At 40.3% G+C, this 19,930-nt stretch overlaps 3 protein-coding genes and 1 long non-coding RNA gene across 13 annotated transcripts in view; 2 read left to right on the plus strand and 2 right to left on the minus strand.

The window, feature by feature from the left end:
* Positions 1–2,153: 2,153 nt before the first annotated feature.
* On the minus strand, positions 2,154–4,532 carry LOC118208125 (C-C chemokine receptor type 5-like). Its single transcript, XM_035382478.1, has 2 exons — positions 4,467–4,532; positions 2,154–3,291 (listed from the first exon to the last, which is right to left on the minus strand). The coding sequence occupies exons 1-2, from the start codon at positions 4,474–4,476 to the stop codon at positions 2,231–2,233; spliced, it is 1,071 nt and encodes a 356-aa protein (XP_035238369.1). The 5' UTR covers positions 4,477–4,532; the 3' UTR covers positions 2,154–2,230.
* A 919-nt stretch (positions 4,533–5,451) lies between these two features.
* Positions 5,452–7,329, plus strand: LOC118208729. The gene is made up of 2 exons (XR_004761630.1): positions 5,452–5,754; positions 6,425–7,329. It is a non-coding gene; the product is annotated as an uncharacterized LOC118208729 (long non-coding RNA).
* A 150-nt stretch (positions 7,330–7,479) lies between these two features.
* On the minus strand, positions 7,480–11,819 carry LOC118223191 (C-C chemokine receptor type 5-like). The gene is made up of 3 exons (XM_035409439.1): positions 11,797–11,819; positions 10,896–10,940; positions 7,480–9,500 (listed from the first exon to the last, which is right to left on the minus strand). The coding sequence occupies exon 3, from the start codon at positions 9,482–9,484 to the stop codon at positions 8,423–8,425; it is 1,062 nt and encodes a 353-aa protein (XP_035265330.1). The 5' UTR covers positions 9,485–9,500; positions 10,896–10,940; positions 11,797–11,819; the 3' UTR covers positions 7,480–8,422.
* Positions 11,820–14,000: 2,181 nt separating this feature from the next.
* cobl (cordon-bleu WH2 repeat protein) overlaps positions 14,001–19,930 on the plus strand; it is a 64,687-nt gene continuing 58,757 nt past the window's right edge. For 8 of the 10 annotated variants that reach the window (XM_035420565.1, XM_035420613.1, XM_035420548.1 and 5 more), the window contains exons 1-2: positions 14,049–14,205; positions 14,689–14,851. In XM_035420565.1, the coding sequence (XP_035276456.1) occupies positions 14,808–14,851 (44 nt within the window). In that variant the 5' untranslated portion in view covers positions 14,049–14,205; positions 14,689–14,807. Of the gene's footprint in view, positions 14,265–14,688; positions 14,852–19,930 lie in introns of all 10 variants that reach the window. The other 2 variants (XM_035420562.1, XM_035420554.1) reach the window with 2 other exon arrangements.

The following is a 19,930-nucleotide window of genomic DNA, read 5'->3' on the forward strand; positions in this document are numbered from 1 at the left end:
TCACTAATAATTGTCTACTACTTCTCAATTCTTGCTTTTGCTACCCGCCATTCACCGAACGTATACACTGCATTATGACGTACCGTCTGCACGTTCAATTATTAACTGGCTACAATATTGCAAAGCCATGTGGATTCAACGGGAGCTCTTCTGTGCTTACTGGCCTGTGTTCTTCTTTAAACTGACAGGTTTGCTAATGATATTCCACGCATTGCATAGCTATGTCATGGTGCTGCCCTAACAAAGTCACAGACTGGTAAACCTCCGGTTGAAGGCTTGAATCTCGCCTCACCCTCAGGCAGATAATAACGTTTTCTTACGCTTATATTATATTTGCTTTACCAAAACTCACTCACGGCCACCCATATGCATTTCATGATGGCAAATGTATTCATTTTATTAAAAAGTTACACCAGTTCACCGCTGTGCCATTTCTACTAACTATATTTCTTCACTTGGCTACTGTACAAAACCTTCTTATCAGCAAACGCCACGTTTCTACATTCAGGTTACCTCGCCCTGTTCTCCATCTAGCCACATACAAACAATTACTACGTATGTATGTCCTGCAACTCCAATAAAACATTACATTTAAAATCATGATTCACTCATAATTGTAACTACTAGTACTGAACATGAGAAAAACACGTCGGTGCAATAGATTTCACACGTTACTTAGACATCCACTTTAATAGCTAGTACTTTATAGCGACTGTTATATATACCGTTCGATAAGGAAAATAAGCTCGCTCATGGTCACTCCATTTACTTCACATTATACTTTGTGATCATGTCAACCTTCACCTACATGCCCATTCTGCTAAAAACATATTGTTTCAACTACGCAATTTCATCATTTCATCAAAACAGCGAAGAGGATTCCCACCTGCAGATAAGCCTATCAAAATGCCTTATAAACCTTACAAACACTAAAAGTGCATCTCCACGAAATAACAGACAACGGAGCAGGACAGAAGGATACACAAGTTGCGATCTAGAGAGCTCTAATTCTACGGGCTTGCTGATTCTTTTGTCAATCAAGGCTTGTTGGATGGCTCTCAAATCCGTGAGTACATACACTGGTCATATTTCACCTGCGTTTCTGATGCGTTTACAGTTACGCAACCGCACCCTTTGTCACAGCCACTGTTTTACATATATAGCAAACAGAAACTGCTAAACGGTACACGCTCATCAGACTGTACAAATTCACATAAGGATAGCCATAATCCACAACCGTTTCTTGTAGGGTCACTTTGCATTTCTCACTCTCATAATAAAACGCTTTGCAAAAAGAAATGATATCTCATAAAAAACACGTTTTCAACGTACAAAAATGCCAAGTTACTCACACATACAAGACATACACCGTCTATAACTCATTCATTCAGACTGCCAAAATCCAGGCCTGCCATTAAAAGTATTGATATCAAAATGACGCCAAGTTACAGTACTACAAACAATATATGCTATCTTGCCTCACCGAAATTAAATAAGATGTATTCCACAGCAATGCTACCTAATATTTCCTCAATTCTTTCAAGTCACTTGGCCCTGTGTTTTGTAATCTTACCATTTTACAATGTCCTGCAAACTTTGTGTCAGATCAAAGTGTCAAATATTTCGAATTGCCTCATGGAACACATTGACATTCATGTAGAAAACTGCTGGTGAGTTACTACAGGAAGCATATTTCGCCAGAAAACATGTTTATACTTGCTTCTGAACTGAATTTGAGTAAATGTACAAGTTATTGTATATTTGCTACGTACAATAAATACTGCATGTAAAATACATAATGTACATACATACGTAGAGAACTTCTTTATCCCCATGGGGACATTTCCCTGGCAGCATGTTACATTCACATTTACGAACACACACTTATACCAAGAAACATACTATCGTTCACGCAACAGAAAGGCTGGGCAGCGAAATACATACATACCAATACAAATTGGACATATACATGCCTATTCAATCAATCTTGACTGTGAGAGAGCCATCCACACATATGTTTGGCCTGTCCATGTAGTGCATGCTTATATACACAGGGCCAAGTGACTTGAAGGAATTGAGGAAATATTGGGTAGCATTGCTTTGAAATACATCTTATGTAATTTCTGTGAGGCAAGATAGCCTATATTGTTTGTAGTATCGTAACTTGGCGTCATTTTGATATCAATACTTTTGAGTAACTTGGCATTTTTGTTTTTTATGAGATTTACACTTACAGAAACCGAGCAGAGGTCATCTCAGAAGATCTAGAGAAGGTTGAACCCCTTCTCTCATACAACTCTGCAGTAGAAGAATTATAGAAATTACATGAGAAAAGTGACAGCCATTTCTGAAGCAACTTGATGACCATTCGCTGAAACTTCTGGCCCACCAAAGCATAGATTACTGGATTCAAACAGCAGTGAGTGAATGCAATAGCCTCAGTACATTGCAGGGAAAAATCTAAATTCCTGATGGAATCACATTCACTGAAGTAGCCTAAGGTATGCAGAGCACGCAGGAATATGGTGACATTGTATGGAGTCCAGAAGAGGAAGAACATAATGATGATAATTAAAATTAGTCTGATGGCTTTGTGCCTTTGGACAGATCTGAGGTTGACTAAAGTGGGGATTATTCTGGAGTAACAGTACATCATAATACAGAGAGGAAGCAATAACCCTAACAGGTTCATTTGAAAATATGTGAACTGCTTCCATGAGCTGCCCTCTGGAAACTCTACCTTACAGGTGAAAGAATCGGACTCATTTTTCACTTGTGTGAACAAGAAGGTTGGGAGAGACGCGCAGAAACTGATGAGCCAGATCACTCCACACAGGGCCATACCCACACGCATGGATCTGTGTCTGGCAGTGGTGACAGCATGGACGATGACCACGTAGCGATCCATGCTCATCAGCACCATGAAGAAGATGCTGCCATAGAAGCCCAGCAGGTACAGACCAGTCACAGTTTTGCACAGGAATTCCCCAAAGGGCCAATTTCTTGCCGCCGCATAGTGGGACCAGAAGGGCAGAGAAATGATGAAGAGCAGGTCAGACACGGCCAACTGAAGCAGACACAAATCGGTCATGGTCATGGTCTTCCTCTGGTACGCCAACAGCACATAAGCCACCAGTCCGTTTCCCAGGAGGCCCACGATGAAGACCAGACTGTAGAGGGTGGGGAGGAAGATGCGGCCAAACTCCCGAACACTGGAGTTGTTACACTGTTCAGTGAACTCACTATTTGATGAATAATAGTCACTGTATTCGTTCGTCGTCGCTGGCTCCCCTGTAAAATGCCATAATGTAAATGTTAAGCTGTTCACTAAATGTTATATTACATTATAGGCATTTAGCAGACGCTCTTATCCAGAACGACTTACACTACTTGTAAGTCGTTCAGTGTTCGCTGTTAACTTTGAAATTCCCCAGACCAAATTAGACACATATTCAACACCAGAGTCATATTTCACTAGCTGCATAATTTCACTCTGGATGTACAAGTACTGTCATCTTAGTATACATTTTATTGCTTTTTATGGTGGCTGAACATAATAAAATATTAATTATGTTAATTAAGCATTAGGCCACCTGAATTTAAAAAAGAAACATTTGGTAGAGAAGAATTCAGTTTATATCAGCACATTTATTGAATAACAAACCAAGGTACAAACTTTTTTTTTTTCAATTTCTACCTACAATAACACAAAAAGATTATGTTTACTTAAAATTTATCTTAGGCATGACTTTCCTTGAAATAACCGCCTTTGGCTTCAATTACAACTATATATACAATGTGAAATAGGATATATATCACAACATGCCAGTGTATATGCATCTTCAGGATGGGGCCTCAGCACCCTGAAGTGATGCTGAGGCATGTTGTGAGATATTTATAAATATAATGCATGAAAACTAACACACAGCACAAATAAAGATAGTTTATCAGTGGGCTATGTTAGAGGTATAATAAGCCAAAATGACATGACAGAAGGTACTGATGAAGTTTTTTCATTTTTTTTCCTTGCAAAAACTCAATTTGATTTCATGTGCAAATAAATTATAAATGTTTTTCTGGGTTTTAAAACCATTATTAATTCATCGTGTTATTTTATTTTATTTTATTTTATTTTATTGCGAGATCCATACAGATTATGTTGCACTGCCATCAACAGGTAGCTTGGGGAAACAGCACTTTGTTGAAAAATAACTGCTTCCCTTCAATCTAGCATATATTTCAGAAATTACTGTTGATTATTTGAAATGATTATCTTGAAAATAAGGACAGATAAGTTGATAAGTTCAAGTTGATTTTCTGATTTTACTTTTTAATATTCACAAGCTGATGTCAAAGTAGTTTAGTTGAACTATTTTGGCAAGGAATCAAATCTTTTTCCTCAATCTTTATTGTGTCAAATATTTATGATTTTGACGAAACAGTAAAGTAAATTTTCCTGAACGTACCTTGTCCCATGTTGCAGATCCTGTTCAGCTGTAGGTCTGGTTGTCTCAGATATGTGAGTGATTGGCTTTATGCAAACACTAAGACTGAATGCACTATCATTTCCTGCTTCTCCAAAAAAAGGAGGAGATGAAAAATGGTACATTTGTGGCTTTCATTTAGGTCTTCTGTTTTTTTGTTTAAAATATTTTTAAAGGAATTGTACTACTTTTTAAAAGACTCAAATGTAATTTCTATAATGCACTAAAACTTGGACTTTGAACCAAAATGAAAAGTCTGTGAAAACCTGAAGACCACAGTGTCAGATAGATAAATGTGGTCTTTAATGTTCACTTTTACAGCAGCTCAAATGTGTAAGCTGGCAATGAAACCACGAATAATAATTACTGCATATCCAAGATGAAGTGAGCTAGTGTATGCATGGGTTAGTTTGTCTTGGGGAAATTGCAGGGTGCTGGAATAACTATAGGGGTGGTGCAGTGAATAGCACTGTTGCCCCACTGCAAGTACTCAAATGAGCGCTTTTCTGTGTGGATTTTTTCCTCGTGTCCATTGCCTGAGGTTTCCAAAAACATGCAGTTGGCCAGTTTTTCTCCAATAATATCCCTTGCCCACTGCATGCTGGTATAAGCTCCAGAACATCCACCACCCCCACCTCTCCCCCTTTCCTCTGCAACCCTGACCAGGAAAAAGCGTTTTAGAAAAATGATAGAATTACTATATTTTAAGTTGGAGAGAGGTCTATATACTGCTTCCCATTTCATTCATTGTGCTTTTGTATGCATGAACTATTTCTATTCTGTTGATTTTGTTAGGCTGTAAAAGCACTGTGAATTCAGTTGGTTCACCTATTTTCTGTATTTTACATGCCTGTAACGGATTTCCTTGAACATTGGCTGTAATGACATTACATCAAGCCACACTGGTTGCAATCACTGACTGATGTCACTCCACTCGCTACCGGTTGTCACCAGGGTCAGTTTCAAAGTCCTGACTCAAGCCTACACTGCAGCCAACAGGACAGCCCCCTCCTAACTACAGGACATGATTCAGCCCTACACACCAGCATGACCACTTCACTCTGCTGCAGCAAGGCGACTTGCACTTCCTGCCATCCGGGTGAATGGTTCTCGCTCATCCTGACCACAGAGTTTCTCCACCCTAGCTCCCCAGTGGTGGAACAAACTCCCGATTCCTCTTCAACCCACTCAGTCTCTGCTCATTTTGCGCCGTGGTCTGAAGACACATTGCTTCAAACTGAACCTGGACTATCTCTCACCGCTCTACAGGGTACGCCCAATCTAAGATTTCTCTTATCATATGTATCCTTTTATCTTGATCTTCTAGCACTTTCATATTACACTTGTATCTTCATCCAGCACTTATAATACATTTGTATTGTTATCTTGATTTTGTAGGTCTATTATATCTTGTATTCATGATTCATTCTAGAGTGACTTGCCATAACTTTCTGACCTAGCCTATGCTTACTGTGTGAACTGGACTTTAATGTTCCTGGCTATGGATAACTGTTACATAATGAGTATTGTACCTTATCGAACCTGTGTTTTGTAGTTGTCCAATGACCTTCGGTATGCACTTATTGTACATTGCTTTGGATAAAAGCGTCTGCCAAATAAATGTTATATAAAATGTAATGTAATGAATGTAATGATTTACCAAAGCACTGGCAGTATGTACACTGTGAATGAAGGATTGTGCTGTTGGTTATTTGGTGAGTTTTGGCCGTTTGCATTACTTTGCGCAAGCCATAGCTTAGCATGGAGAAAACATTGGGAAATTGACTGACTACATTACAAGAACAGAATAAAATAACTAAATCTGATTTATCTTTTATTTGTTTTCTTGCTGTGCCTGTGGATGCAACATATGTGCTAGCTAGACAATGTCTCAACTTCCTAATCTTGATTAAAACACTCTTCCGAATCTTCATTGATAGATGGGTCAGAACAAACCCAAGTAATAATGACTTCAAATCCTCTATTGTGCATGTTAACTGGATCGTCTGCTGAGCATTCAGAGGAACTGCCACCTGTTGTGTGTCAACCTGTTCCCCCTCCTGGAAGCAAGTCACTCTCTTTCATGGATTCCTGGCTAACTCCTCAACAAAAACTGCAGTAAACCCCTCAAAGCCTGACCTCCAGCCAAACAAGCCTGCAATAACACATCTATTTTTTCTTTTGTTAAAAATCTAACAAATGTTGTTATTTCATTTCTCATGGCATTCGTGAAAAATCAGATAAGTCTCAAACCACTTGGTAAGACAGACTTTTTTGCAGTGCAGGCAGCTGCTTTAAAAGACACAGGCAGCAAGGAAGATGTTTTCTTATAGATGGTTTCTGATTGATGAAAGACACCCATGCTATGTTCTTGGACATCTGCTTTTCTCTTAATTCCAGTAGCCCCTTGGAGAGGTTATTGCACAGCATGATACCAATTTTAATTGTAATGCATGTAAAATAGTTATACAGATTTCTCAACGAAACCAGAGGAAGTTCTGCCAGTGCAGCTATCAAGAGCATGCCATACTGATATGAGTGTGTGACTGGATGACTAAAAAAATATTGGTTTGCTAATTTCTAACAAAACTGAAATGATGCTACCTTGGTCCCGGGCAGCTCTGTAACAAGATCGTATATTTCATGCTTAATGGGACAGATTTTCCTTATGGGCAAAGGAAAATGTTAGAGGTCTTAGAGCATTATTAGACTCGTTCATATTGTTGTTCTGTTCTATTAGATTTTTAAAATATCACTTTACTCCCAAGAATAAATCATAATGTGTAATTCTGCACTATAAAAATGAATATGAAACTGTAAAATAAATATCTTTTCACTTCCCATACCACAACTCCAGGTGATTTATTCTCTTTTGGGAAACTATTGTTGGTATTCTTTTTGCATCAGCCAGTTTTCTCTTTGGAGCTGTCTGTAAACATTCATTTAGTAAAAATGCGACATGAAAAATGTGACAGCAAACTAATAACACATTAACTAATAGATTGCCTTTTCAATTTTAATGTGAATATTCCATGTTTTGGGGCAGTCACATCCCAATAATTTTTATTCAATAAATTCAGGTTGTATAAGTTACATTCCCAAAATTATCCCATCAGTATCATTTAGATCAAAAGATACACATTTTATAACACATTTTAAAAACATTTAATTGTAAAGTCCCTGTAAATGTTTTTTTCTTTCTTCTTTTTTTACAAATATAAAAGCTTTATTTAGACAATGGAAAAAAATCAAGCTCAAAAAATCCAAAATCAAATCAACACTCACAGAGAATCATAATGGATAAAGCTTACATCTATAATAATGACCCAGGGTGTAAGAAATTTACCAAGTCATAGGATACAGAAATTCAGTGCAATGCATCATCACATCATATACAGACGGGTAAAGAAAAGGAAAAACTAACATAAAGCGTCTTAGTACGGTGTTGGGCTGCCACAAGCACTACAAACAGACAATGGACTGTTCTTGCTGACAAAGTCTGATCACGTCCTGCAGTGACATTCTCAGTCACTTGAGGAAGAGTTGCTCTTCTGTTTTTTCTTACATACCGCACTAGTGCATGAGCATCATAGTCATCGAATGTGAGCTTTCGACCACAATTTCCGACCATATTTACTGATGTGTTTCCGATATCTTTACCTCTTGCCATCTTCAGGTCCAAAATCGAGGTCAACTGGGCCTGCACAGTATTTTTATACATGCCACAGAGCATGATAAGATGTTAATTGCTTAATTGTATCTGGCAGTACAACTGTATGGAAGCATCAGCATTCGCTGTTTCTGCTCATTTATTCAGGTTTTTCCCTTTAATTTGTCACCGGTCTGTATTTACATCCACGTCCACTCATTATACATCTAATTACATCACTAATAAGCAATAGCTAAACAGCGAAATGAAGATACATTTTCAAACCCAGTCACATAAGCCTTGTAGTATTATGTTCTGAAGATCTGGAAAAGGAGGACATTCTGTTAGACTGGTCCCCCGTAAAAGAATTGCTGGGATTACATGAGAAAATGCATGTCAGCCATTTCCTAAGTAACTTGAGGACCATTCGCTGAAACCTCTGGCCCACCAAAGCATAGATTACTGGATTCAAACAGCAGTGAGTGAATGCAATGGTCTCAGTCCATTGCAGAGAAAAATCTAAATTCTGGCTGAAATCACATTCACTGAAGTAGCCTAAGGTATGCAGAGCATGCAGGAATATGGTGACATTGTATGGAGTCCAGAAGAGGAAGAACAGAATGACGATAATTAAAATTAGCCTGATGGCTTTGTGCCTTTGGACAGATCTGAGGTTGACTAAAGTGGGGATTATTCTGGAGTAACAGAACACCATAATACAGAGAGGAAGCAGAAACCCTAACAGGTTCATTTGAAAATATGTGACCTGCTCCCATGAGCTGCCCTCTGGAAACACCACCTTACAGGTGAAAGAATCAGACTCATTTTTCACTTGTGTGAACAAGAAGGTTGGGACAGAAGCGCAGAAACTGATGAGCCAGATCACTCCACACAGGGCCATACCCACAAGCATGGATCTGTGTCTGGCAGTGGTGACAGCATGGATGATGACCACGTAGCGATCCATGCTCATCAGCACCATGAAGAAGATGCTGCCATAGAAGCCCAGCAGGTACAGACCAGTCACAGTTTTGCACAGGAAGCCCCCGAAGGGCCAATTTCTTGCCGCCACATAGTGGGACCAGAAGGGCAGAGAAATGATAAAGATCAGGTCAGACACGGCCAACTGAAGCAGACACAAATCGGTCATGGTCATGGTCTTCCTCTGGCACACCACCAGCACATAAGCCACCAGTCCGTTTCCCACGAGGCCCACGATGAAGACCAGACTGTAGAGGGTGGGGAGGAAGATGCGCCCAAACTCCTGAACGCTGACTTTGTTACAAGGCTGAAATTCATCTTCAGCATTATCATAGGAAGTATAATCTTGTGCTTCTGTCACACTGCCCATTATGTTCACTTATGTTCTGCAATGAGACAACAACCATTGCCTGCATTAAAATACAGTTAATTAACCAATGATGTGATGTGTTCACATGTTGCTGGCAAATAAGAACTAAGGAGTTCTGTTTATTTACACAATTCTACATCCTTCAGGTACTAATATGCAGAATTAATTGTCTGTCTTCAACCTGTTGTAATAGCATAGGTCAATGAGATATAGGAGAGGATTTTTCACCCATTTTTGCTGTGCCTCCCCTTTCTGCAACTGTATAATTTTTTTAATCAACTATTTAAAGCATTGAAAGATGACCATGATTAGCTAAGATGATGCTTGCCCACTGCATATTCTGGTTCATACGCAGGTAATTTAAACATATTAATTATAATTATTGTATCTACCAAAATAGTAGCTACTCTTTAAGCTGCATATTATGTCAGAATTGTTTCCTTTTGCCTCAGTGTGCATTTAAACCAATTTAGTTATTATCATCTACCATTTGAATAAATTCATATAAGCTCTATTCAGACAGAAAATAGAGAAATAGATGCTGCTACACACACTATCTTTAACTGGGCAAGGAAGGTAAAGTAATTATCTGCCTACCACGAGAACTGGCAACAGAAATTATTGGCCAGCAACAAAATGACTCAGTATAGAAGTATCATTTTCAGCTTTTAATGCATTTCCTGCTTATTTCATTTCACATCAACCCAAATAGATGAAAGAAGGAGGCGTCTCTACTCTGTCTGCAAGCTAGCTAGTTATCACATAATTTATTTTCTGTAGCTAACATTGTAATATAATTCAAGACCACTGCCATTTTGTCCTTATAGTTTTGTTAGGCATGTACCTTCTTGAATTGCTTTGGCTCTGCCTCCTATTTAATTTTATATCTGAACTGTACTTAACTTTAATGTTATGCACACAATGCTCATTCTCCTTATGTGTGTTGCAAAAAATGGGAACTGCACAGATGAATTCACACTCATTTCACATACATCGACCAATTTCAATATGAGCAGGGGGGCGCCGGGAGAGATTTTAGGCCCCATGAAACTATCTCAGATTGGAACATTTTAGGCCACAACACCCCTGCACAATTACTGTAACCATACCATATTTTGAGGGCCCCTGTCCCAATCTCCCACTCCTGGGATTATTCAGAAAACAGAACTTTTTTCTGCCATACTGCTCATTTTCACAGGTAAGTTTGAAACTGTATAATTCCAGTACATTTCAATTTAACAGCTCCTAAGTGCAAAATGTGGGTTAATTCATAAAACCAGTTCTTGGGATTGGTAGAAAAACAAACATCTACTAGTTTGAGATTATACTACCATGAGCATTTATTTTCTCTATCACTACTCACCTAACAAACATGCATAAGACAACTCACCCAAGAAATAATGGTACTTACCCAGCAGAGCTGCACAAACTGTAGAATGTCTTTCTAGTGTAACATCTGTGAGAAATAATGAGATTAGCATGTGATTAACAAGTATTTGAACACTGTAGACCACACTTCCTGCATCTGTCCATACAAGGGGAAATGCAAAATCAAGAACCAGTGCCAAATACTGCTCAGCAAAAACCATGTTGATGATAAATGATACTTGGGCAAACACATAACACACATTGATTCAACTTGTGATAAAAAAACAGCTCATAAGAGTAATGACAGACATACTAGAAAGCAAAAATGTTAAAATGTGTCCACAACAATGACAAAAGTGTTCTACACTAAAATGAAAAGAAGTGAACAACATTGACTAATTGTCTTTATAAACATTTGAACATAATTTATTAAATGAACAAGCAAGGAAAATAATGGCACAAGCTCCTGTTTATATGACCTTGCTTTTTTAAATGTATGTTTTGTTTAAAATCTTATATTGTTGAATTTGAGATAAAACGCCCATTGCACGTCATAAAATTGAAAGGAGATAGCAGAAGACATTTAACTTAGCAACGCTAACCTTTTAAGATTAAATTCTTCATTGAGTTTATTTCATGTTCTGCTTCCTACAGATCAGTCACGAGCTTGCTAATCAAGCAGCAATCAAGCCACATAAAAGGTGTGAGACAAGTAGACGATTGACTGTAACAGATGTAAGACCTAACAGACTTTAGTTGACTTTATGTGTTACCTTTAGTAGCACAACATTTGATGGCAAGTCAAGGTGAGAAAGCATTTTGAAAAGTTTAACTGTGTGCTGAGCAAAGGTAACCAATTCAGTTTTTAATAGGAGAAACCATCTGCTAGTTCTACCACTTCCACTGTACTTTCCACGCTGTTTTCATTTCTTTGTGTGCACTACCTGCTTTCCTTCAGGCCTGCGCTGCTATCCATTACAGAGTTGTCCGTGGTTGTCTAAGGTGCTTTCATGCTGATCAGCCTTTAATCAGCGTATTGAAATTCTAAACAATTGTCGCTGTCAATCCCTCCGCTCTCCTGTCTGCCATTGCACGTGTCTCCTCTGCTAATACAGCCATAGAAAAAAGGCCAGCTGGAAATTAAATCATTTCATTGTGGAATTCAACTTGCAATCATCTAACTACATACAGTCAAACCTAATGTCTATTTACTTGGCTCTCAGGCAGTATTAGGACTGATGTGTTGATGTTAAATTACACAAAGTGGTTTTAATCTGCAGGTGAGTGTCACACATTTACCTGCTACCAGCATCCTGAATAGCCATTAATATTTCATCATCACATCCACACTTCTCTCACAGACAATACCTTATGTGGGGTGTGGTCCAAGAAGGCAACAGATGCTCTGACAGGTGCAATGGACACATCTTCTAGGCAAAGTGACGTTTACAGCAGGAGTGAAGAGAGCAGGGCAGACAATAACTGAAAATCATTGCATTACATTACATTACAGGCATTTGGCAGACGCTCTTATCCAGAGCGACGTACAACAAAGTGTATAACCATAACCAGGAACAATCGTGGGGCCAGAACAGACAGGAGACGTGTTCTGGAAGTGCAGGTGCGAAGAGGGGGAGGTGCTAGGCATCCTGAGGTAGCAGAACGGAGGGATCTGGCTGGCATGTAGGGTTTGAATATCTTGTGGAGGTATGCTGGGGCTGATCCCTTGACTGCCTGGTATGCTAGGACCAATGTTTTAAATTTGATGTGAGCTATAACAGGCAGCCAGTGGAGGGTAGTGAGCAGGGGAGTTACGTGGGAGTGTCTGGGGAGGTTGAAGACCAGACGAGCCGCAGCATTCTGAATGAGTTGCAGGGGTCTGGTGGCAGATGCCGGTAGTCCAGCCAGAAGAGAGTTGCAGTAGTCCAGGCGGGATAGAACCATTGCTTGGACCAGGAGCTGGGTTGAGTAGGTGGTGAGAAAGGGGCGGATTCTGCGGATGTTGTACAGGAAAAATCTGCATGCCCGGCTTACTGCTGCAATGTTCTTGGAGACAGCCTGTTGTCCATCACCACTCCGAGATTCTTGGCGCAGGGTGATGATGTCACTACGGTGTCCCCTAGGGAAATGGAAAAGTCGAGGAGGGGAGAGGATAGAGCAGGAATAAAGATTAGCTCCGTCTTTCCCGGGTTGAGCTTCAGGTGGTGATTGTCCATCCAGCTCTGAATGTCCCTCAGGCAAGCAGAGATGCGGGCAGGGACCTGTGTGTCCGATGGGGAGAAGGAGAGAAAGAGTTGCGTGTCGTCGGCATAGGAGTGATAGGACAAGCCATGGGCAGATATTACAGGGCCAAGGAATCTGGTGTACAAGGAGAAGAGAAGGGGACCAAGGACTGAGCCCTGGGGAACTCCGGTGGCGAGGGGGCAGGGTGGTGATACCTTACCCGCCCAGGCAACCTGGAAGGAATGGTCAGAGATGGAAGATGGAATTCCAGTGATCGGCCCTGGGTCTGGCCTGCAGAGATCTCTTGACATAATTGTGGTGCTGGATGGGGGGAGGGGCCATCTTAAATTTCACCTTAGGGGTGTTGCTCTGTCTCACCTTATGCCCTGGAACCTGTGGGGATATTCTGGAAGGTAGGGAAAACATGCTATAAAGATGGACAGAAATGGTACCTTGCAGAAGCCAGTTGCAAGATTTCCTTTGGCCCGCGACACATGATTTTAGGTTCTATTTCGTGCGGGCAAGTTGTCAACCCTGCAATTGCCCATAGCTTATGATGTGTGAAAGCCTGAGTGAGGAACCACAACATTTCATCGAGATTGATTTTATTTAGTTATTTATTTATTTACTAAATAAAATATATTAAAATACATTCAAATGGCATTGATATCATAATGTTGCATTAATAAGTTCTTATCTGGACCAAGATGACTGGTAGACAGCTTTATGATCCACAATATCAGCCACAATGACAGGAGCAAACTGTACATTGTTCCGTGTTCATTTTCTTTCCTTAAATAATTTGGCTCACAACGCGTTACTGTGTAAATCCAATTCCCACCCTAATTTGGAATGATTCAGGACGGTTCATTTTCTTGAACCGTCCTGTGGCGCAGTGAGCCAACGTTTCCCTATAGCCCGGTTGGCGCTCCTAATGAAGTCCCTTCGAGCCTGATTGACAGTGAAGCACTTGTGAGGGCGGGCTGGGAATATAACTGGATCAGCAACAGATGGAACAGGCGGGTGTGTGGAACAGTCATCTGAGCTAGCGAGCCGGCCGTAATTGCTCAAACGTTACCTTAGTGGGCTACATTTTTTACTGAAGTTGTGCATGGCCACATTTGAAGGACGTGAGTGTAGGATACAGTTTTATACTTTTCAAAGGCGTGCGGTTTCTTTCTTCCTTTCGGTGATTACTTGGCGTCGTGGCTTGTTGGTTATCAAATTGTTGGCTACCGTGAGTCGCTAGTTATAGGTTACTTTGAATAATATACTTTGAATGCAAGTGACAAGTGCCCTGTTTAGAAACCACTTTCATTTTGAGCTGTGCTAAAATCTAACTGCCATCGACCTTGTGAAATATTATTTGCCATAAGGCATGGTATTGTAGGCTATATTGTGTCTGCTGGCTGTGCATTTTTATTTGGTGTAAACACTACTGGTAGCTATTCTTTTGCTATTTTTTTATCAAACAAAATATGCCAGTTTATTTACACGGACTCATAAACACGTGTACTTGTGTAATTAAAAAGTTACAGTCTCATTTAAAACATTATTGCCTATTGGCGTGAACAGTTCCACCTAGTAAAATTTGTACGTTACTCCATTTGCAGCGAATCGGTTCCTAATGGGGATTGTAACGCAAGTCGGCGTTCCCGTGGGCTGGAGCCGTACAAAAAATAACGACAGCGACGTTTGAAAGAGGATATTACAGTAAGCACTATAAGACAAGATGGACATTTCAGAATTCAACGCGACCACAAAACCACCGACAGGGTAAGATCATGATTTTTTTAAATCAGGCAAATGTGTAATTTCTAGCCTAAACTTAATTCACGTTTGGAGTATTTTCAGAACTCGTCCTACTATTCATAACACACCGGCTCAAGTAACATAATAAGGTATCCTACCAATCTGTCTATTTATGGTTCGAGACCTTCTTTGATGCTCATGAAGATCGTAGGCTAATTTATGGACCTGCCGTTTTAATCTGGATGCTGTTCAAATCTGTCACTGTAGTCTCGTTTGAACAGCGGAGTCTGGTGTTCAGATCCATCTGCTGTAGTCACTTAATTTTATCACCTCGATGCTACATTCAGACCTAACGTTCATAAACTAACAAAACATGAACTTCTTGTCAAAGAATGCTTTATTTTTTTTGAGTACAACTATTCTGCTTCTGTATTCTTTGTGTTTTTCATCGACTATCGTGGAAGTAGAGATATAACTTTACCGGGTTCCTTTTCAATTGAGGCCATGGACATCGAACGCATGCGCAATGTCATTCGCTTTTGTTTGGGAAAGGATTTAGTGAATCGTGATTATTTTCCAAAGTGGTTTTCAACAGCAGTTAAATGCCATTCACCTTTCGTAGACCTAAGAGAAAACCAGTGTTTCACCGATGTTGTTAGACAACAACATTCTCACAAAAGCAGCAAGAAGAAATCGTGTGTGAATGTGTGCACAGTATTTGAAGTGTTTATATGGGGATGGTACGCTTGACCATTCGGCAGGCGTTTGAATATACACGCTTCAAAAATTGTCTACCAAATTGTTTTTGTACACTTTCTAAGCCAATATATTGCCTACCTAACAGTTTAACGCAAAATACATATTTGTGCTGCTGTGAAAGCTGAATTTGGAGGCTTATCCCAGGACTGCATCTTGCCTCTCTTTTTGATTAAGTTAACTGCATCAGACCACTTAAATCTACTTAATGTGTCTGACTGCAAATCAGAAAAAGGTTTGACTGTAAAACTGGTTATTCACTCAGTACTCTAATCTCAATGTTATTGTTTTATGTACATTCTAGAGGGCTGGACTATGACGAGATCCTTTAGACCTGGAGCGTTCTCCACAATTCAACTGCAGATTTTAAGTGGGAGTATACCCCTGGTGTAGGAGCCTCGGATTTCCTTTTCCCTGATCAGAGAGGGTGCAGCTTTAAATCAGCACTCTTTCTCAGGGTGCACATCCTTCCTGCTTTAAACGCACAGAGAATGTTTATTCAGGACTTTAGCACCTTGTCGTAAAAGAGTGGACATAATTGGCCCTGGTTTTTCTCTGTGAGCACCTCACGATTCTATCCCAGTCTCTAAGACTCCACTTGCTTTGACGGGAAGATTTTACAAAATGGCTCTCAGAGGCCAGGCAGAGACGTTTGATTCTCTGTGGTTATTTAAAGGCAGCAGTTGCTGGACATTCCTGCTGCCGTGTGCCTGTGGCCTTGCACCCTTGCAGCCAACAGTGGCTGTTGCTTAATGTAATCAGCTGTTGGGTGAGAGGTGCAGGCTTCTCGCCATTAATCTCTTGCAGCACAGAAAGGTCTTTACTGTACCATAATGCCAGGGAAATGGGTGCCTTACCCAAATACAGTGTAGAGCTTTATATTGGGGCAGTCCCAATATTTCTGTTTCTGTAGCTGTTGAGAAAAAAATGTCTGGGTAATTAAAGAATTAATCAAAATATCTGCACATTGTTGGTCAGGCATTGGGTGGCAGTTATTTTATTGTCAGCGTAATTATTTATGTTGTAATTTTTCAACAAATATGGAGAACGTTATTTGCCTTATTTGTATGTTAATAGAATATAGAAACCCTATAAGATGAGATCTTAATTTCAATGGAAATGAAAAAGCTAGCACAGTCACAATGTTTTTCTAATCTGCCATAAATTCTTGCGTCATGATTTTTCAACCTAATGTAATATTATTGAAGAATAAAAAAACATCCATAGGTGTTCATGCCCAGGATGTGCAGTGAGAGGTTTGATACCTTTGCTGGAAGATGGCAGATCTCCCAACCCCTGATGTCCCTTTCCCCCTCCCTCCATCTCCTCCATCAGAATGACAAGTTTGACTGTCCTTAAGTGCAGTGAAGACAACACATTATTTATCTGTTGTACAAATTAAGAGGAAAAGGAGATGGGCTTGGCCCGTATTACTCTGTCAGACTGCAGCTTTTTATTTAAAATGTGTTGTTAATAATGACTTTGGCAGTGGTGATTCCAGTAGAGCATCAGTATAAGCCACTGAGGCTGTGACTTTACTTCATGGGGTTAATAGTGGATTTCAGCTCTGCAAAACAACCGGGCTGGTATGGCTGTTCTTCCGAAGAGCTCAGCCGCTTCCATCTGTATCTTGTTCCTGAGCTGGCATTTTCAGTAGAGCCAGTGAAGGAGCCTGTTGTATCAAGATAATGAAAGTTTTCAGGAAATGAAAATGTGAAGTCTAGGCATGCTTCAAGGTTATAATTGATGTCAGGGGGGAAACTGTACTTTTCCCTCTTCTTTTTAGAACTCAGACTTTAAAATGTTTGAGCTTGAGGGGGAGGGAGGGCCAGCTCACACAGTGAAATGAGAGTCGGCTGCATGTCGCTTTGACATTTAAACGAAAAAATCATTTTGGGCCAGGGGAGATCTATTTGGGCGGGCAACACAAATAAGTTAATTGTATGGGGAACACAGCAATGTTTTTTTTAAAAATTATTTTTTTTTTTTTTTACACATTTGCGATATAATGCATTTTATTGTATTTGCATGACTCTTAAGTTGAAGGGTCTGTGCATGTAATGAATCATCCCCGAATAGTTTTAAAAATAGATACAAAACAATTTGTTATTAAAAGTTTCCAGCAATTTGCTGTTGCACTCTCTTATGGGGCAGTAGCAAGAATAGAGTATAATGAGCTCTAGAGAGCTAATGATTGCTTTTTTTGTATGCGTGTATTTTGATAAGTTTGAAGCACTTCAGGCATGGTAGTTGGTTGGATACACATCTAAAATTAACAACTTGTGTGTGTACCCATGTAAGCGTGTGGGTATCTGTCCACGTGCCTACATGTGTCTGTCTGTCTGTCTGGGTGGTGGGTGTGCATGAGCTCATGCACTGTGATCACGTTTGTGCTCTGTATCACGTGAGTGTTCATCTCTCTCCCTCTGTTTATTTATATGCCTTTATCTGTATGAGGGCTCAACTCTGTGATGCTGCAGCGCTAATTCTGACATTACTGCTGTGATAGGGTAATGGAGAAAATGACAGCCTACAAAAACACTAACTAACGTGGACGGAACTGAGAGACACTACCACTGTTACAGTTTGGGGGAGACTTGAGATTTGTCTGATTCACCTGGACGATCTCTGTTTCTCTCACTGGCTTTACAGTTAGATGTGAGTCAACGTTATTTACCCTGGTGTTTGTCTTTCACTTGCAAGCTCCACATCTCACTCTTACTTCATTTTATGAGTCACTTCAGTGTCTGCTGTCCAAACAGCCCTGGAGCCCTGTATCATTACTGCCCCATCTCTGCTCATGGAAAATGCCCTCTTTTCCTCTGGGATTCAGACCTCTTACAGTAGCTTCCCAGCTGACTCTCAGGTCTGAGCGAGAGGTGGGAACGTGCATTCAACACAGCAGGGGCTTGAGCATTAAAAACACTGCATGCTCCAAATATGCTAAATCAACAGGCTAACCAAGAATAAGAATAAAATGGTGTGATATTTGCACGTTTTATTAAAATATAGATTTCACTTGGGAGGGAAGATAAATATGGATAATTTTAGACATGCAGAAAGATGAGAGCCCTTGCATGTGCTCTGGCGTGAGATGTGTGACTTTAAATAACCCTTCATTGGTTTACTAACAGCTTCATTTAAAAATACCTGAATCCCTGGTGCTACTAACACACCCGTGAGCTGTACAGTGCATACTGTGCGAAGATGGTAGCAGTACGATACCCTAATCATGTGAATTATGAAAGGATAATGTTTGGGAAGGAGGCTTTTGGTTTGGGCGTGGCGCTGGGTCTTTGTGGCTTGTTGAGAACCCATGTCGAGACTGCTGTCAGAGGCTGTCGTTGTCGGTGGGTACGTGGTATGAAGTTTGGGACATGAAGAGATCAATGTTGGGGTGGGGAGCTGACTTAAGTAAAGCATGGCCGTATCAGTGTTTACGGTCAGAAAAGCTCATACATTAATGTAAATTGGGGGTCTCCAACACCATCAGTGTCTGATACTTGAGCAATTATGTTGGTGCAACATTGGACTACTCTTTGGTTAAAATCACCTAAAATTGAATGTGAAAATATGCAGTTTTGGATTCTTTCCTAAGAATTGCAGTTTTTCTCTTCTTTCCGGGTTACACAGTACATTGCAGCGCTGTATTGAATAGATACTTGTCTCTCATTTTTGCATTGTATTCTCATTTTCTGGTTGAGTTGCACCTTGTTCTTTTCGGAAACCTGAAATGTTTTTCAAATTGTGCTGCTGCCTGTCTTGGCCAGGACACTCTTGTAAAAGAGTCAATAAGACTTTCCCTGGTTAAATAAAGGTAAAAAAAAAGTTTCCCGGGTGTTCACATGGCCAAGTAAAAATACAATCTACAGTGCATCTTTCACACGTTTGAATCCTCACCATATTAAACAGATTACAATTTAGGTCATGAAGTCTTCAAGCTCACAAAATCTTTGGAGGAGAATGTCTCAGACATATCTCAGGGTATAGTTGGAGTTCATAACCTATGTGGGATTGGATAATAGATTTTGGTATTTACAATCCTATGCATTAGAAGTCGAATGAGGCATGTTCTCAGTTCTCATGCTGTGTTCTGCTGTATCCATTGTTCACTGTTATAGAATGGATCAGCTGCACTGTCTGCATTGACAGGGATGGTGACGGCGATGCACGCTCATGTGATCACATTGCCGTGCATGGCTTGGTCCTGTATGACACTGATGAGGGAATACACTGCAGGCTAATTGTTATTTCCTGCAGCCCCCCCCCCCACACCCTCCCCCCCCCGCCCACGGGGACTGTGCCCCAGCTGGGCTTGCTCTGGCTGTTGTTTACTGTCTCTGCTGC

The sequence above is a fragment of the Anguilla anguilla genome, chromosome 1, assembly GCF_013347855.1.
Source record: "Anguilla anguilla isolate fAngAng1 chromosome 1, fAngAng1.pri, whole genome shotgun sequence".
Taxonomy (NCBI): Eukaryota; Metazoa; Chordata; class Actinopteri; order Anguilliformes; family Anguillidae; genus Anguilla; species Anguilla anguilla.

Excerpts from the sequence above, each read along its gene's own strand:
- LOC118223191 (XM_035409439.1), bottom strand. The coding sequence starts at position 9,484 with ATGGGCAGTGTGACAGAAGCACAAGATTATACTTCCTATGATAATGCT.